Source organism: Ipomoea triloba, chromosome 7 (genome assembly GCF_003576645.1).
Source record: "Ipomoea triloba cultivar NCNSP0323 chromosome 7, ASM357664v1".
Classification (NCBI taxonomy): Eukaryota; Viridiplantae; Streptophyta; class Magnoliopsida; order Solanales; family Convolvulaceae; genus Ipomoea; species Ipomoea triloba.
Window position 1 is genome coordinate 3442491 of NC_044922.1, and position 13905 is coordinate 3456395.

Below are 13905 nucleotides of genomic sequence, written 5' to 3' on the forward strand. Positions count from 1 at the left end.
ATATATATATATATATATATATATATATATATATATATATATATATATATATATATATATATTATAGTATGTTATTATGGAGAAAAAATTTAATGGTGCAGGCATTGTTGAAAGCTTGGAAAGAAGCATGTGCAGCCAAAACTGCTAGCACCATTGTGATCCCAAAAGGTGCATACCCCAATATATAGTTTGTACTTTCGGGTCCAAGCAAAGCCCCACATATATATATATATATATATATATATATATATATATATATATATATATATATATATATATATATATATATATATATTATAGTATGTTATTATGGAGAAAAAATTTAATGGTGCAGGCATTGTTGAAAGCTTGGAAAGAAGCATGTGCAGCCAAAACTGCTAGCACCATTGTGATCCCAAAAGGTGCATACCCAATGACCCAAGTTGTACTTTCGGGTCCAAGCAAAGCCCCACTTGAGATTCAACTCATGGGTACCTTGAAGGCCCCTCCAAATCCTAAAGATATGGACATGAAAAAGGAATGGTTAACCATTCAATACATAGATCATTTAACAATAACAGGTGGTGGGACCTTGGATGGCCAAGGCAATGTCGTTGTTTATCCCGCCAAAGGAAAAAGTCACAAGCTACCCAACGTAAGTCCAAATGTAATTTATCAAGTGTAGTATTCTTCTTATATATAAAACTATTGAAAATGATTTTTTTTTAAATATCTGTTAACTAACTTTTTTTTTCTTTTTTTGTATAGAATTTGAGCTTGAATTTCTTAACAAATTCGGTAATCCGAGGCATAACTACTCTAAACAGTAAACAGTTTCACGTCAATGTTCTTGGTGGCAAGAACTTAACGTTTGATCATTTCACCGTTAAAGCCCCAGGAGATAGTCCCAACACAGATGGAATTCATATTGCAAAAATAGTTGGTGCTGTAATTAAAGATTCTGTTTTTGCAACCGGAGACGATTGCATATCAATTGGGGACGGGTTAGAAAACTTGAAAATCACAGGTGTGACATGTGGGCCTGGACACGGCATCAGTGTGGGTAGTCTTGGCAGAACTCCAGCTGGACACGGCATCAGTGTGGGTAGTCTTGGCAGAACTCCAGGTGAAACGCCAGTGAAAGGCATGTTTGTGTCAAACACTAAATTTATTGGTACCGAAAATGGTGCTAGAATTAAAACATGGCCTAGTTCTCATCATGGAGTTATAACTGATATTTATTTTGAGAATATAGACATGAAAAATGTCAAAAACCCAATTGTGATTGATCAAGAATACTGTCCGAATAACGAATGCAACAAGCAGGTATGTAACAACATGTGAAATTAAACATAATTTTTCTAATATTTCTTTGATAGGATGATTTTATTAAAACATAGCTTGCTTTATTTTTATTTGTAGAAACCATCACTAGTAAAGATTAGCAAAGTAAGCTATAAAAATATAAAAGGTACTTCTGCAACACCGGATGCAGTGATCCTCGGATGCAGTAAGGGGGTGCCATGCGAAGGAGTTGAAATCGGTGATATTAACTTGACATTCAAAGGAGGTGCTGCAAAAAGTGTTTGTAAGAATGTGAAGCCTAAGCTAACCGGAAAGCAAGTTCCACCACTGGTTTGCAAATGAACAACTTTGTTATGATATATGTTGGCTGAAGAATTATTGATTAGTAACAAATAATGTTGTAATAGTTGGTTAATTTATTGTTACAATTTCATGGTCACACAAAGGGCTATATATTTTCAAAATAAAAAAAAAAGAAGGTATTAATTAAAATAATAATAATTAGTGACGATATGCCTATTTATTTTATTATGACAAAATATTGTCAGAATAATTTTTCGGTTGTGACAAAACTAATAACCAGCAGTACTGTGATTAAATAAACACGTGAAGAATTTTTAAAATCACGAATTTATTCAAAAATTCTAATGTTTATATATAAAAACTATAATATGAAAAACACAATTGTATTTTTTAATTGTCAACATCTTCTTCAGTTTTTCTTCTTGTTTTTTAAAGTTCTATTCAAATCTTTAAACTTTAATAATCTAAAACGGTACTTTTGGAAACCCAAAAAAATGACTTCACTACTACAAAAAGATTTATTACCCGTTATTAAAAATAAAATAAAAAACTATCATAAAAAAACACTTCTCTATCGATATTTGTTTAAGTAAATGAAACAACGTTTGTTATTACACAAAATCGACATTTTAAATTTAATGTGTAAATACTCCTTATAGCGCGAGAAAACAGAAAAAAAAAAAACTAATTACAAAAAATGGCACCCACATATTTGCAACAACACAAAAATAGCTTAAGGAAAAAGTAAGAAGCATTATTTAACTACTTTTGTGGGCATTAGTTTAATTAACAACACTACTATAAATACTTTAACATTAAGATCAAACATCAATCATGTCAAGTAAAAACAATAATACTAAAATCTAAGCAACAACCAAAAAATGGATACAATATTTTATTGCGCCTTCACTTCACATTTGTATTATTCTTGTTGGCGCAACTCGGGGAAAGTGTATCAAGGTTGCTGGAAAAGCTTATGCAGATGTTGGCTTGGTGGAGAAAAATTTAATGGCGTAAGCACTGTTAAATGCTTGGAAAGAAGCATGTGCGGCTACAACTGTGATCCATGCATTCTGATCCCAAAAAGACACATACCCAATCACCCAAGTTCTACTTGTGGGACCATGTAATGCCCCAATCGAGCTTCAACTCCAGGCTATTTTGAAGGCCCCTCTAATTCTAATGATATGGATGGCAAAAAGGAACGGATAACCCTTCAATACGTTGATCATTTCACACTCTTTTGGTGGTGGCACTCTTGATGGTCAAGGAAATGTACAAGTTTATGCTGCTAAAGACAAAGGTTTTAAAAGTAATAAGTTGCCTAATATAAGTTCAAATATATCCCATGTAATATTTTTATTTTATATAAAACAATTAAGAATATTTTTTATGGACATATAACTATTATATATATATGTGTGTGTGTGTGTGTGTGTGTGTGTTAGTCTTCTCAAATGCGGTCACGCATTCCTGTGCTGCCGTCGGTACAGTTTACACTAATAATTTTAACTAAATACACTACTAGTAATAGAAAATGCATAGCAATGAAAATGCACTAAAACACCCGCATAACTCCCCTACCTTAATTGTGCATTTCTGAACATTGTGTGGTATATATTTGCATACTTAGTGGTGTGTTTTTTGTTGATGCATACCTAATGGTGCATATTTATGTTTATTTGTGTTGTGCATTTCCTAACATTGAGTGATGTATTTTGTTAGCACTAGTTGGGTAAACCGCATCGACCGTATAGGAAGGCGCGACCGCACCTGAACTCTACTATATATATATATATATATATATATATATATATATATATATATATATATATATATATATATATATATATATATATTACAGAATTTGTGCTTCAATTTCTTAACAAACTCAGTTAGTTGATGCATAACAACTCTAAATAGAAAATTGATCCAAGTTAATGTTTTCTTTTTTGAAATATCCACGTTAATGTTTAAGGCTTTCTTCTGTTGTTAATCTATGGTGATCGTCGATTACAAAATCATGTTATGCAAACGTGATAGAACACAGAGAGAGACTAGTATAAACAATTATTGAGAGTGCAAAGAGAAACCTACCCGGAATTTTCATTCATTAGCAAACTGAACAACATATTACAATATATATGTTTTCCTATAAACTAAGAAAGATAACCAATCACTAAAACATAATGACCACATATATAAATATTCATAACTATAATTAGGTAGTGCATATACATCATCCGGTGAGAAAACATACAAAACTAACTAGATAACCACATAAATTAACTACAATAATAGCTAACTATTTACGTAAGAGCATTATTTAACTACTTTTTTGGTCATTAATTTAGCTAACAACACTATAAATACATTAACATTAAGATCTTACTTCAATCATCAAAAGGAAAAAAAAAAAACAGTAATACTAATATTTAAGTAACAAACTTAAAAATGGCTACAATAACTTATTGTGCCTTCACATTTATATTATTCTTGCTAGCACATTTCGGGGAAAGTGCTACTTTCAACGTAGCTGCAAAAGCTAATGTAGATGTTGGCCCGGTAAGTAATTTAAATAAACACACCTAAATTCATATATATTTTATTCGATTCGATGCAGATGTGGCGTAAACACAACAAGATTTTCTATATATATATATATATATATATATATATATATATATATAATGTTATTATGGAGAAAAATTTTAATGGTACAGGCATTGTTGAAAGCTTGGAAAGAAGCATGTGCGACCAAAACTGCCAGCACCATTGTCATCCCAAAAGGTACATACCCAATGACCCAAGTTGTACTCATAGGTCCATGCAAAGCCCCACTTGAGCTTCAAATCATGGGTACCTTGAAGGCCCCTCCAAATCCAAAAGATATGGATATAAAAAAGGAATGGTTTACCATTCGATACATAGATCATTTCACACTAACAGGTGGTGGGACCTTGGATGGCCAAGGAAATGTCATTGTTTATCCCGCCAAAGGAAAAAGTCATAAGCTACCCAACGTAAGTCAAAATATAATTTATCAAGTGTAATATTTTTTCTTATATATAAAACTATTAAAATGATTTTTTTTTTTAAAACAATCTTTTAACTGATTTCTTTTTTTTTTTGGTATAGAATTTGAGCTTGAATTTCTTAACAAATTCGGTAATCCGAGGCATAACTACTCTAAATAGTAAACAGTTTCACGTCAATGTTCTTGGTGGCAAGAACTTAACGTTTGATNATGACCCAAGTTGTACTTTCGGGTCCAAGCAAAGCCCCACTTGAGATTCAACTCATGGGTACCTTGAAGGCCCCTCCAAATCCTAAAGATATGGACATGAAAAAGGAATGGTTAACCATTCAATACATAGATCATTTAACAATAACAGGTGGTGGGACCTTGGATGGCCAAGGCAATGTCGTTGTTTATCCCGCCAAAGGAAAAAGTCACAAGCTACCCAACGTAAGTCCAAATGTAATTTATCAAGTGTAGTATTCTTCTTATATATAAAACTATTGAAAATGATTTTTTTTTAAATATCTGTTAACTAACTTTTTTTTTCTTTTTTTGTATAGAATTTGAGCTTGAATTTCTTAACAAATTCGGTAATCCGAGGCATAACTACTCTAAACAGTAAACAATTTCACGTCAATGTTCTTGGTGGCAAGAACTTAACGTTTGATCATTTCACCGTTAAAGCCCCAGGAGATAGTCCCAACACAGATGGAATTCATATTGCAAAAATAGTTGGTGCTGTAATTAAAGATTCTGTTTTTGCAACCGGAGACGATTGCATATCAATTGGGGACGGGTTAGAAAACTTGAAAATCACAGGTGTGACATGTGGGCCTGGACACGGCATCAGTGTGGGTAGTCTTGGCAGAACTCCAGGTGAAACGCCAGTGAAAGGCATGTTTGTGTCAAACACTAAATTTATTGGTACCGATAATGGTGCTAGAATTAAAACATGGCCTAGTTCTCATCCTGGAGTTGTAACTGATATTCATTTTGAGAATATAGACATGAAAAATGTCAAAAACCCAATTGTGATTGATCAAGAATACTGTCCGAATAACGAATGCAACAAGCAGGTATGTAACAACATGTGAAATTAAACATAATTTTCCTAATATTTCTTTGATAGGATGATTTTATTAAAACATAGCTTGCTTTATTTTTATTTGTAGAAACCATCACTAGTAAAGATTAGCAAAGTAAGCTATAAAAATATAAAAGGTACTTCTGCAACACCGGATGCAGTGATCCTTGGATGCAGTAAGGGGGTGCCATGCGAAGGAGTTGAAATCGGTGATATTAACTTGACATTCAAAGGAGGTGCTGCAAAAAGTGTTNTATTTTTATTTGTAGAAACCATCACTAGTAAAGATTAGCAAAGTAAGCTATAAAAATATAAAAGGTACTTCTGCAACACCGGATGCAGTGATCCTCGGATGCAGTAAGGGGGTGCCATGCGAAGGAGTTGAAATCGGCGATATTAACTTGACATTCAAAGGAGGTGCTGCAAAAAGTGTTNGTACTTCTGCAACACCGGATGCAGTGATCCTTGGATGCAGTAAGGGGGTGCCATGCGAAGGAGTTGAAATCGGTGATATTAACTTGACATTCAAAGGAGGTGCTGCAAAAAGTGTTTGTAAGAATGTGAAGCCTAAGCTAACCGGAAAGCAAGTTCCACCACTGGTTTGCAAATGAACAACTTTGTTANGTGACATGTGGGCCTGGACACGGCATCAGTGTGGGTAGTCTTGGCAGAACTCCAGGTGAAACGCCAGTGAAAGGCATGTTTGTGTCAAACACTAAATTTATTGGTACCGATAATGGTGCTAGAATTAAAACATGGCCTAGTTCTCATCCTGGAGTTGTAACTGATATTCATTTTGAGAATATAGACATGAAAAATGTCAAAAACCCAATTGTGATTGATCAAGAATACTGTCCGAATAACGAATGCAACAAGCAGGTATGTAACAACATGTGAAATTAAACATAATTTTTCTAATATTTCTTTGATAGGATGATTTTATTAAAACATAGCTTGCTTTATTTTTATTTGTAGAAACCATCACTAGTAAAGATTAGCAAAGTAAGCTATAAAAATATAAAAGGTACTTCTGCAACACCGGATGCAGTGATCCTTGGATGCAGTAAGGGGGTGCCATGCGAAGGAGTTGAAATCGGTGATATTAACTTGACATTCAAAGGAGGTGCTGCAAAAAGTGTTTGTAAGAATGTGAAGCCTAAGCTAACCGGAAAGCAAGTTCCACCACTGGTTTGCAAATGAACAACTTTGTTATGATATATGTTGGCTGAAGAATTATTGATTAGTAACAAATAATGTTGTAATAGTTGGTTAATTTATTGTTACAATTTCATGGTCACACAAAGGGCTATATATTTTCAAAATAAAAAAAAAAGAAGGTATTAATTAAAATAATAATAATTAGTGACGATATGCCTATTTATTTTATTATGACAAAATATTGTCAGAATAATTTTTCGGTTGTGACAAAACTAATAACCAGCAGTACTGTGATTAAATAAACACGTGAAGAATTTTTAAAATCACGAATTTATTCAAAAATTCTAATGTTTATATATAAAAACTATAATATGAAAAACACAATTGTATTTTTTAATTGTCAACATCTTCTTCAGTTTTTCTTCTTGTTTTTTAAAGTTCTATTCAAATCTTTAAACTTTAATAATCTAAAACGGTACTTTTGGAAACCCAAAAAAATGACTTCACTACTACAAAAAGATTTATTACCCGTTATTAAAAATAAAATAAAAAACTATCATAAAAAAACACTTCTCTATCGATATTTGTTTAAGTAAATGAAACAACGTTTGTTATTACACAAAATCGACATTTTAAATTTAATGTGTAAATACTCCTTATAGCGCGAGAAAACAGAAAAAAAAAAAACTAATTACAAAAAATGGCACCCACATATTTGCAACAACACAAAAATAGCTTAAGGAAAAAGTAAGAAGCATTATTTAACTACTTTTGTGGGCATTAGTTTAATTAACAACACTACTATAAATACTTTAACATTAAGATCAAACATCAATCATGTCAAGTAAAAACAATAATACTAAAATCTAAGCAACAACCAAAAAATGGATACAATATTTTATTGCGCCTTCACTTCACATTTGTATTATTCTTGTTGGCGCAACTCGGGGAAAGTGTATCAAGGTTGCTGGAAAAGCTTATGCAGATGTTGGCTTGGTGGAGAAAAATTTAATGGCGTAAGCACTGTTAAATGCTTGGAAAGAAGCATGTGCGGCTACAACTGTGATCCATGCATTCTGATCCCAAAAAGACACATACCCAATCACCCAAGTTCTACTTGTGGGACCATGTAATGCCCCAATCGAGCTTCAACTCCAGGCTATTTTGAAGGCCCCTCTAATTCTAATGATATGGATGGCAAAAAGGAACGGATAACCCTTCAATACGTTGATCATTTCACACTCTTTTGGTGGTGGCACTCTTGATGGTCAAGGAAATGTACAAGTTTATGCTGCTAAAGACAAAGGTTTTAAAAGTAATAAGTTGCCTAATATAAGTTCAAATATATCCCATGTAATATTTTTATTTTATATAAAACAATTAAGAATATTTTTTATGGACATATAACTATTATATATATATGTGTGTGTGTGTGTGTGTGTGTGTGTTAGTCTTCTCAAATGCGGTCACGCATTCCTGTGCTGCCGTCGGTACAGTTTACACTAATAATTTTAACTAAATACACTACTAGTAATAGAAAATGCATAGCAATGAAAATGCACTAAAACACCCGCATAACTCCCCTACCTTAATTGTGCATTTCTGAACATTGTGTGGTATATATTTGCATACTTAGTGGTGTGTTTTTTGTTGATGCATACCTAATGGTGCATATTTATGTTTATTTGTGTTGTGCATTTCCTAACATTGAGTGATGTATTTTGTTAGCACTAGTTGGGTAAACCGCATCGACCGTATAGGAAGGCGCGACCGCACCTGAACTCTACTATATATATATATATATATATATATATATATATATATATATATATATATATATATATATATATATGTATATATATTACAGAATTTGTGCTTCAATTTCTTAACAAACTCAGTTAGTTGATGCATAACAACTCTAAATAGAAAATTGATCCAAGTTAATGTTTTCTTTTTTGAAATATCCACGTTAATGTTTAAGGCTTTCTTCTGTTGTTAATCTATGGTGATCGTCGATTACAAAATCATGTTATGCAAACGTGATAGAACACAGAGAGAGACTAGTATAAACAATTATTGAGAGTGCAAAGAGAAACCTACCCGGAATTTTCATTCATTAGCAAACTGAACAACATATTACAATATATATGTTTTCCTATAAACTAAGAAAGATAACCAATCACTAAAACATAATGACCACATATATAAATATTCATAACTATAATTAGGTAGTGCATATACATCATCCGGTGAGAAAACATACAAAACTAACTAGATAACCACATAAATTAACTACAATAATAGCTAACTATTTACGTAAGAGCATTATTTAACTACTTTTTTGGTCATTAATTTAGCTAACAACACTATAAATACATTAACATTAAGATCTTACTTCAATCATCAAAAGGAAAAAAAAAAAACAGTAATACTAATATTTAAGTAACAAACTTAAAAATGGCTACAATAACTTATTGTGCCTTCACATTTATATTATTCTTGCTAGCACATTTCGGGGAAAGTGCTACTTTCAACGTAGCTGCAAAAGCTAATGTAGATGTTGGCCCGGTAAGTAATTTAAATAAACACACCTTGATTCATATATATTTTATTCGATTCGATGCAGATGTGGCGTAAACACAACAAGATTTTCTATATATATATATATATATATATATATATATATATATATAATGTTATTATGGAGAAAAATTTTAATGGTACAGGCATTGTTGAAAGCTTGGAAAGAAGCATGTGCGACCAAAACTGCCAGCACCATTGTCATCCCAAAAGGTACATACCCAATGACCCAAGTTGTACTCATAGGTCCATGCAAAGCCCCACTTGAGCTTCAAATCATGGGTACCTTGAAGGCCCCTCCAAATCCAAAAGATATGGATATAAAAAAGGAATGGTTTACCATTCGATACATAGATCATTTCACACTAACAGGTGGTGGGACCTTGGATGGCCAAGGAAATGTCATTGTTTATCCCGCCAAAGGAAAAAGTCATAAGCTACCCAACGTAAGTCAAAATATAATTTATCAAGTGTAATATTTTTTCTTATATATAAAACTATTAAAATGATTTTTTTTTTTAAAACAATCTTTTAACTGATTTCTTTTTTTTTTTGGTATAGAATTTGAGCTTGAATTTCTTAACAAATTCGGTAATCCGAGGCATAACTACTCTAAATAGTAAACAGTTTCACGTCAATGTTCTTGGTGGCAAGAACTTAACGTTTGATCATTTCACCGTTAAAGCCCCAGGAGATAGTCCCAATACAGATGGAATTCATATTGCAAAAATAGTTGGTGCTGTAATTAAAGATTCTGTTTTTGCAACCGGAGACGATTGCATATCAATTGGGGACGGGTTAGAAAACTTGAAAATCACAGGTGTGACATGTGGGCCTGGACACGGCATCAGTGTGGGTAGTCTTGGCAGAACTCCAGGTGAAACGCCAGTGAAAGGCATGTTTGTGTCAAACACTAAATTTATTGGTACCGAAAATGGTGCTAGAATTAAAACATGGCCTAGTTCTCATCATGGAGTTATAACTGATATTTATTTTGAGAATATAGACATGAAAAATGTCAAAAACCCAATTGTGATTGATCAAGAATACTGTCCGAATAACGAATGCAACAAGCAGGTATGTAACAACATGTGAAATTAAACATAATTTTTCTAATATTTCTTTGATAGGATGATTTTATTAAAACATAGCTTGCTTTATTTTTATTTGTAGAAACCATCACTAGTAAAGATTAGCAAAGTAAGCTATAAAAATATAAAAGGTACTTCTGCAACACCGGATGCAGTGATCCTCGGATGCAGTAAGGGGGTGCCATGCGAAGGAGTTGAAATCGGCGATATTAACTTGACATTCAAAGGAGGTGCTGCAAAAAGTGTTTGTAAGAATGTGAAGCCTAAGCTAACCGGAAAGCAAGTTCCACCACTGGTTTGCAAATGAACAACTTTGTTATGATATATGTTGGCTGAAGAATTATTGATTAGTAACAAATAATGTTGTAATAGTTAGTTACTTTACTGTTACAATTTCATGGTCACACAAAGGGCTTATATATTTTAAAAATTAAAAAAAAAAGGTATTAAATAAAAAATAATAATTAGTGACGATGTGCCTATTTATTATGACAAAATATTGTCAGAATAATTTTTGGGTTGTGACAAAACTAATAACCAGCAGTACTGTGATTAAATAAACACGTGAAGAATTTTTAAAATCTCGAATTTGTTCAAAATTCTAATGTTTATATGTAAAAACTATAATATCAAAAACACAATTGTATTTTTTAATTGTCAACATCTTCTTCAGTTTTTTTTTCTTGTTTCTTAAAATTCTATTAAAATCTTTCAACTTTAATAATCTAAAACGGTACTTTTGAAAACCCAAAAAAATGACTTCACTACTACAAAAAGACATTACCCGTTATTAAAAATAAAATAAAAAACTATCATAAAAAAAACACTTCCCTATCAATATTTATTTAAGTAAATGAAACAGAGTCGGTTATTACACAACCGACATTTTAAACACCCACATATTTGCAACATTATTGGTTCGCAGAATAGGCCTGGAATGGAATAGCATTCCTAGTAATAGACCTATTCCGCTATTTGGTAAAACCTCCTATGCCCAGGAACATTGTTCCTAGGAATGACCTATTCCCCTTACAAGGGGAATAGAGATTCCTAAGGCCCCCCTAGGTATTAGGTTATTCCTGAGTTCTCAAGAATAGCCTAATGTTATTATTTCCAATTTTACCCCATGGCATTTTGGGAAAAGATCTTCCTTTTCCCAAAAGGCTCCTATATTATTAAAAAAAAAAAAAAACTTGTAACTAAGAGCAATTAAGGCTCCTTAAATGAAGGAGCTTTTGGCTCTTTATGACTTCCTCATCCTATTGTTAATTTCAAAAGAGAAGCAATGCTTCTCTTATATAGAGGAGCTCAAATGAGCCCCTCTTCCTGAGTTACCGATGTGGGATCAAAAACTCTCATTTATGTTTTAAAAAAATTATTTTATATATAATTTTATTTTTGTATTATTATTATTATTATTATTATTATTATTATTATTATTATTATTATGTTTTTCTTATTATTGTTATTAATACTATTATAAGTTTTATTTTATTATTACATAATACTAATAATATTAGAATATGAATATTATTATTATTATTATTATTATTATTATTATTCATTTTTTCTTATTATTGTTATTAATATTATTATAAGTTTTATTTTATTATTACATAATTCTAATAATATTAGAATATGAATATTATTATTATTATTAATAATAATAATATTATTATTATTATTACATATTTTATAAGGGTATTTATGTCTTTTAAAACATATTTCATTTCTATTACTTAAACCAACCAAACACTGTAATATAATTCCTAAAGTTTATTCCTTCCGCGAACGAAACAATAGAATACAATTCCTATTCTATTCCTTGCCTATTCCATTCCTTATGGAATAGCATTCCTATTACCTCAAAATTCATTCCGTGAACCAAACTTGCTGTAAATACTTTAACGTTAAGATCAAACATCAATCATGCCAAGTAAAAACAATAATACTAAAATCTAAACAACAACCAAAAAATATGGATACAATAATTAATTGTGCCTTCACTTCACATTTGTATTATTCTTGTTGGCGCAACCCAACGAAAGTGCTAATATCAATGTTGCTCGAAAAGCTGATGTAGATATTGGCTTAGTAGAGAAAATTTTAATAGCGTAGGCATTGTTAAATGCTTGGAAAGAAGCATGTGCGGCTACGACTGTGATCCATGCATTCTGATCCAAAAGACACATACCCAATCACCCAAGTTCTACTTGCGGGACCATGCAATGCCCCAATCGAGCTTCAACTCCTGGGTACTTTGAAGGCCCCTCTAATCCTAATGATATGGATGGCAAAAAGGAATGGATAACCGTTCAATACGTTAACGTCGATCATTATTTCACACTCTTTTGGTGGTGACACTTGTTGGAAAAATAGCATAAAATGACAATTTTAGTGGCTATTTTGTCGTACAAATATATTTGGGGTCCACTTTCGATTTGGGTCAGGTCAAAGTGGATTCGGGTTCTTCATATTTAGATGAAGAGATCGATATATAGTACGCAACAAACGGATAATGGGTGAATGAGAAATTGGTTCTCAAAGTTGACCTATTTGAGTTGGAAAAGTGGTGGGAAAAACTTTGAAGTAAGCATTTGTTCCACATTGGTTTGGTAAGTGGGTTTGCACCACTATTTATACAAGAGTCTTTCTAATACTTATGGATTGTAATGCATAAAGGCTCTCTCGCGCGTGCAGGGGTGCAAATCAAATCCCAATAATGATATTTCGTCCATTACAAAATCTTGTAATGCAAAGGTGAGAGAACATAGAGAGGAGTTTTCATTCATTAGCAAACTGAACAATACAATATATATGTTTTCCTAAAAACTGAGAAAGATAACCAACCACTAAAACATAATGGCCACATATATAAATATTCATAACTATAATTAGGTAGTGCATATACATCATCGGGTGAGAAAACATACAAAACTAACTAGATAACCACATAAATTAACTACAATAATAGCTAACTATTTACGTAGGAGCATTATTTAACTACTTTTTTGGTCATTAGGGTAGCTAACAACACTATAAATACATTAACATTATAAGATCTTACTTCAATCATTAAAAGGAAAAAAAAAATAGTAACAAACCTAAAAATGGCTACAATAAGTTATTGTGCCTTCACATTTATATTATTCTCTCTAGCACGTTTCGGAGAGAGTGCTATTATCAAAGTTGATGCAAAAGCTAATGTAGATATTGGTCCGGTAAGTAATTTAAATAAATACACCTTGATTCATATATATTTTATCCGATTCGATGCAGATGTGGGCGAGAACACACTTAGATTTATATATATATATATATATATATATATATATATATATATATATATATATATATATATATATATATATATATATTATAGT

The 13905-nt window shown here is 31.8% G+C and overlaps 3 protein-coding genes across 3 annotated transcripts in view; all 3 read left to right on the forward strand.

The window, feature by feature from the left end:
* The window catches only part of LOC116024617 (polygalacturonase-like), a 20561-nt gene that overhangs the window by 363 nt on the left and 6293 nt on the right, over nucleotides 1-13905 (forward strand). The window contains exons 2-3 of the mRNA XM_031265559.1: nucleotides 335-634; nucleotides 748-1006. Coding sequence (XP_031121419.1) covers nucleotides 335-634; nucleotides 748-1006 — 559 coding nt within the window. The remainder of the gene's footprint in view (nucleotides 1-334; nucleotides 635-747; nucleotides 1007-13905) is intronic.
* LOC116024619 (polygalacturonase-like) lies at nucleotides 3982-7062 on the forward strand. Its single transcript, XM_031265561.1, has 4 exons — nucleotides 3982-4152; nucleotides 4311-4610; nucleotides 5170-5685; nucleotides 6669-7062. The coding sequence occupies exons 1-4, from the start codon at nucleotides 4042-4044 to the stop codon at nucleotides 6891-6893; spliced, it is 1152 nt and encodes a 383-aa protein (XP_031121421.1). The 5' UTR covers nucleotides 3982-4041; the 3' UTR covers nucleotides 6894-7062.
* LOC116024618 (polygalacturonase-like) lies at nucleotides 9249-10996 on the forward strand. The gene is made up of 4 exons (XM_031265560.1): nucleotides 9249-9419; nucleotides 9578-9877; nucleotides 9993-10508; nucleotides 10605-10996. The coding sequence occupies exons 1-4, from the start codon at nucleotides 9309-9311 to the stop codon at nucleotides 10827-10829; spliced, it is 1152 nt and encodes a 383-aa protein (XP_031121420.1). The 5' UTR covers nucleotides 9249-9308; the 3' UTR covers nucleotides 10830-10996.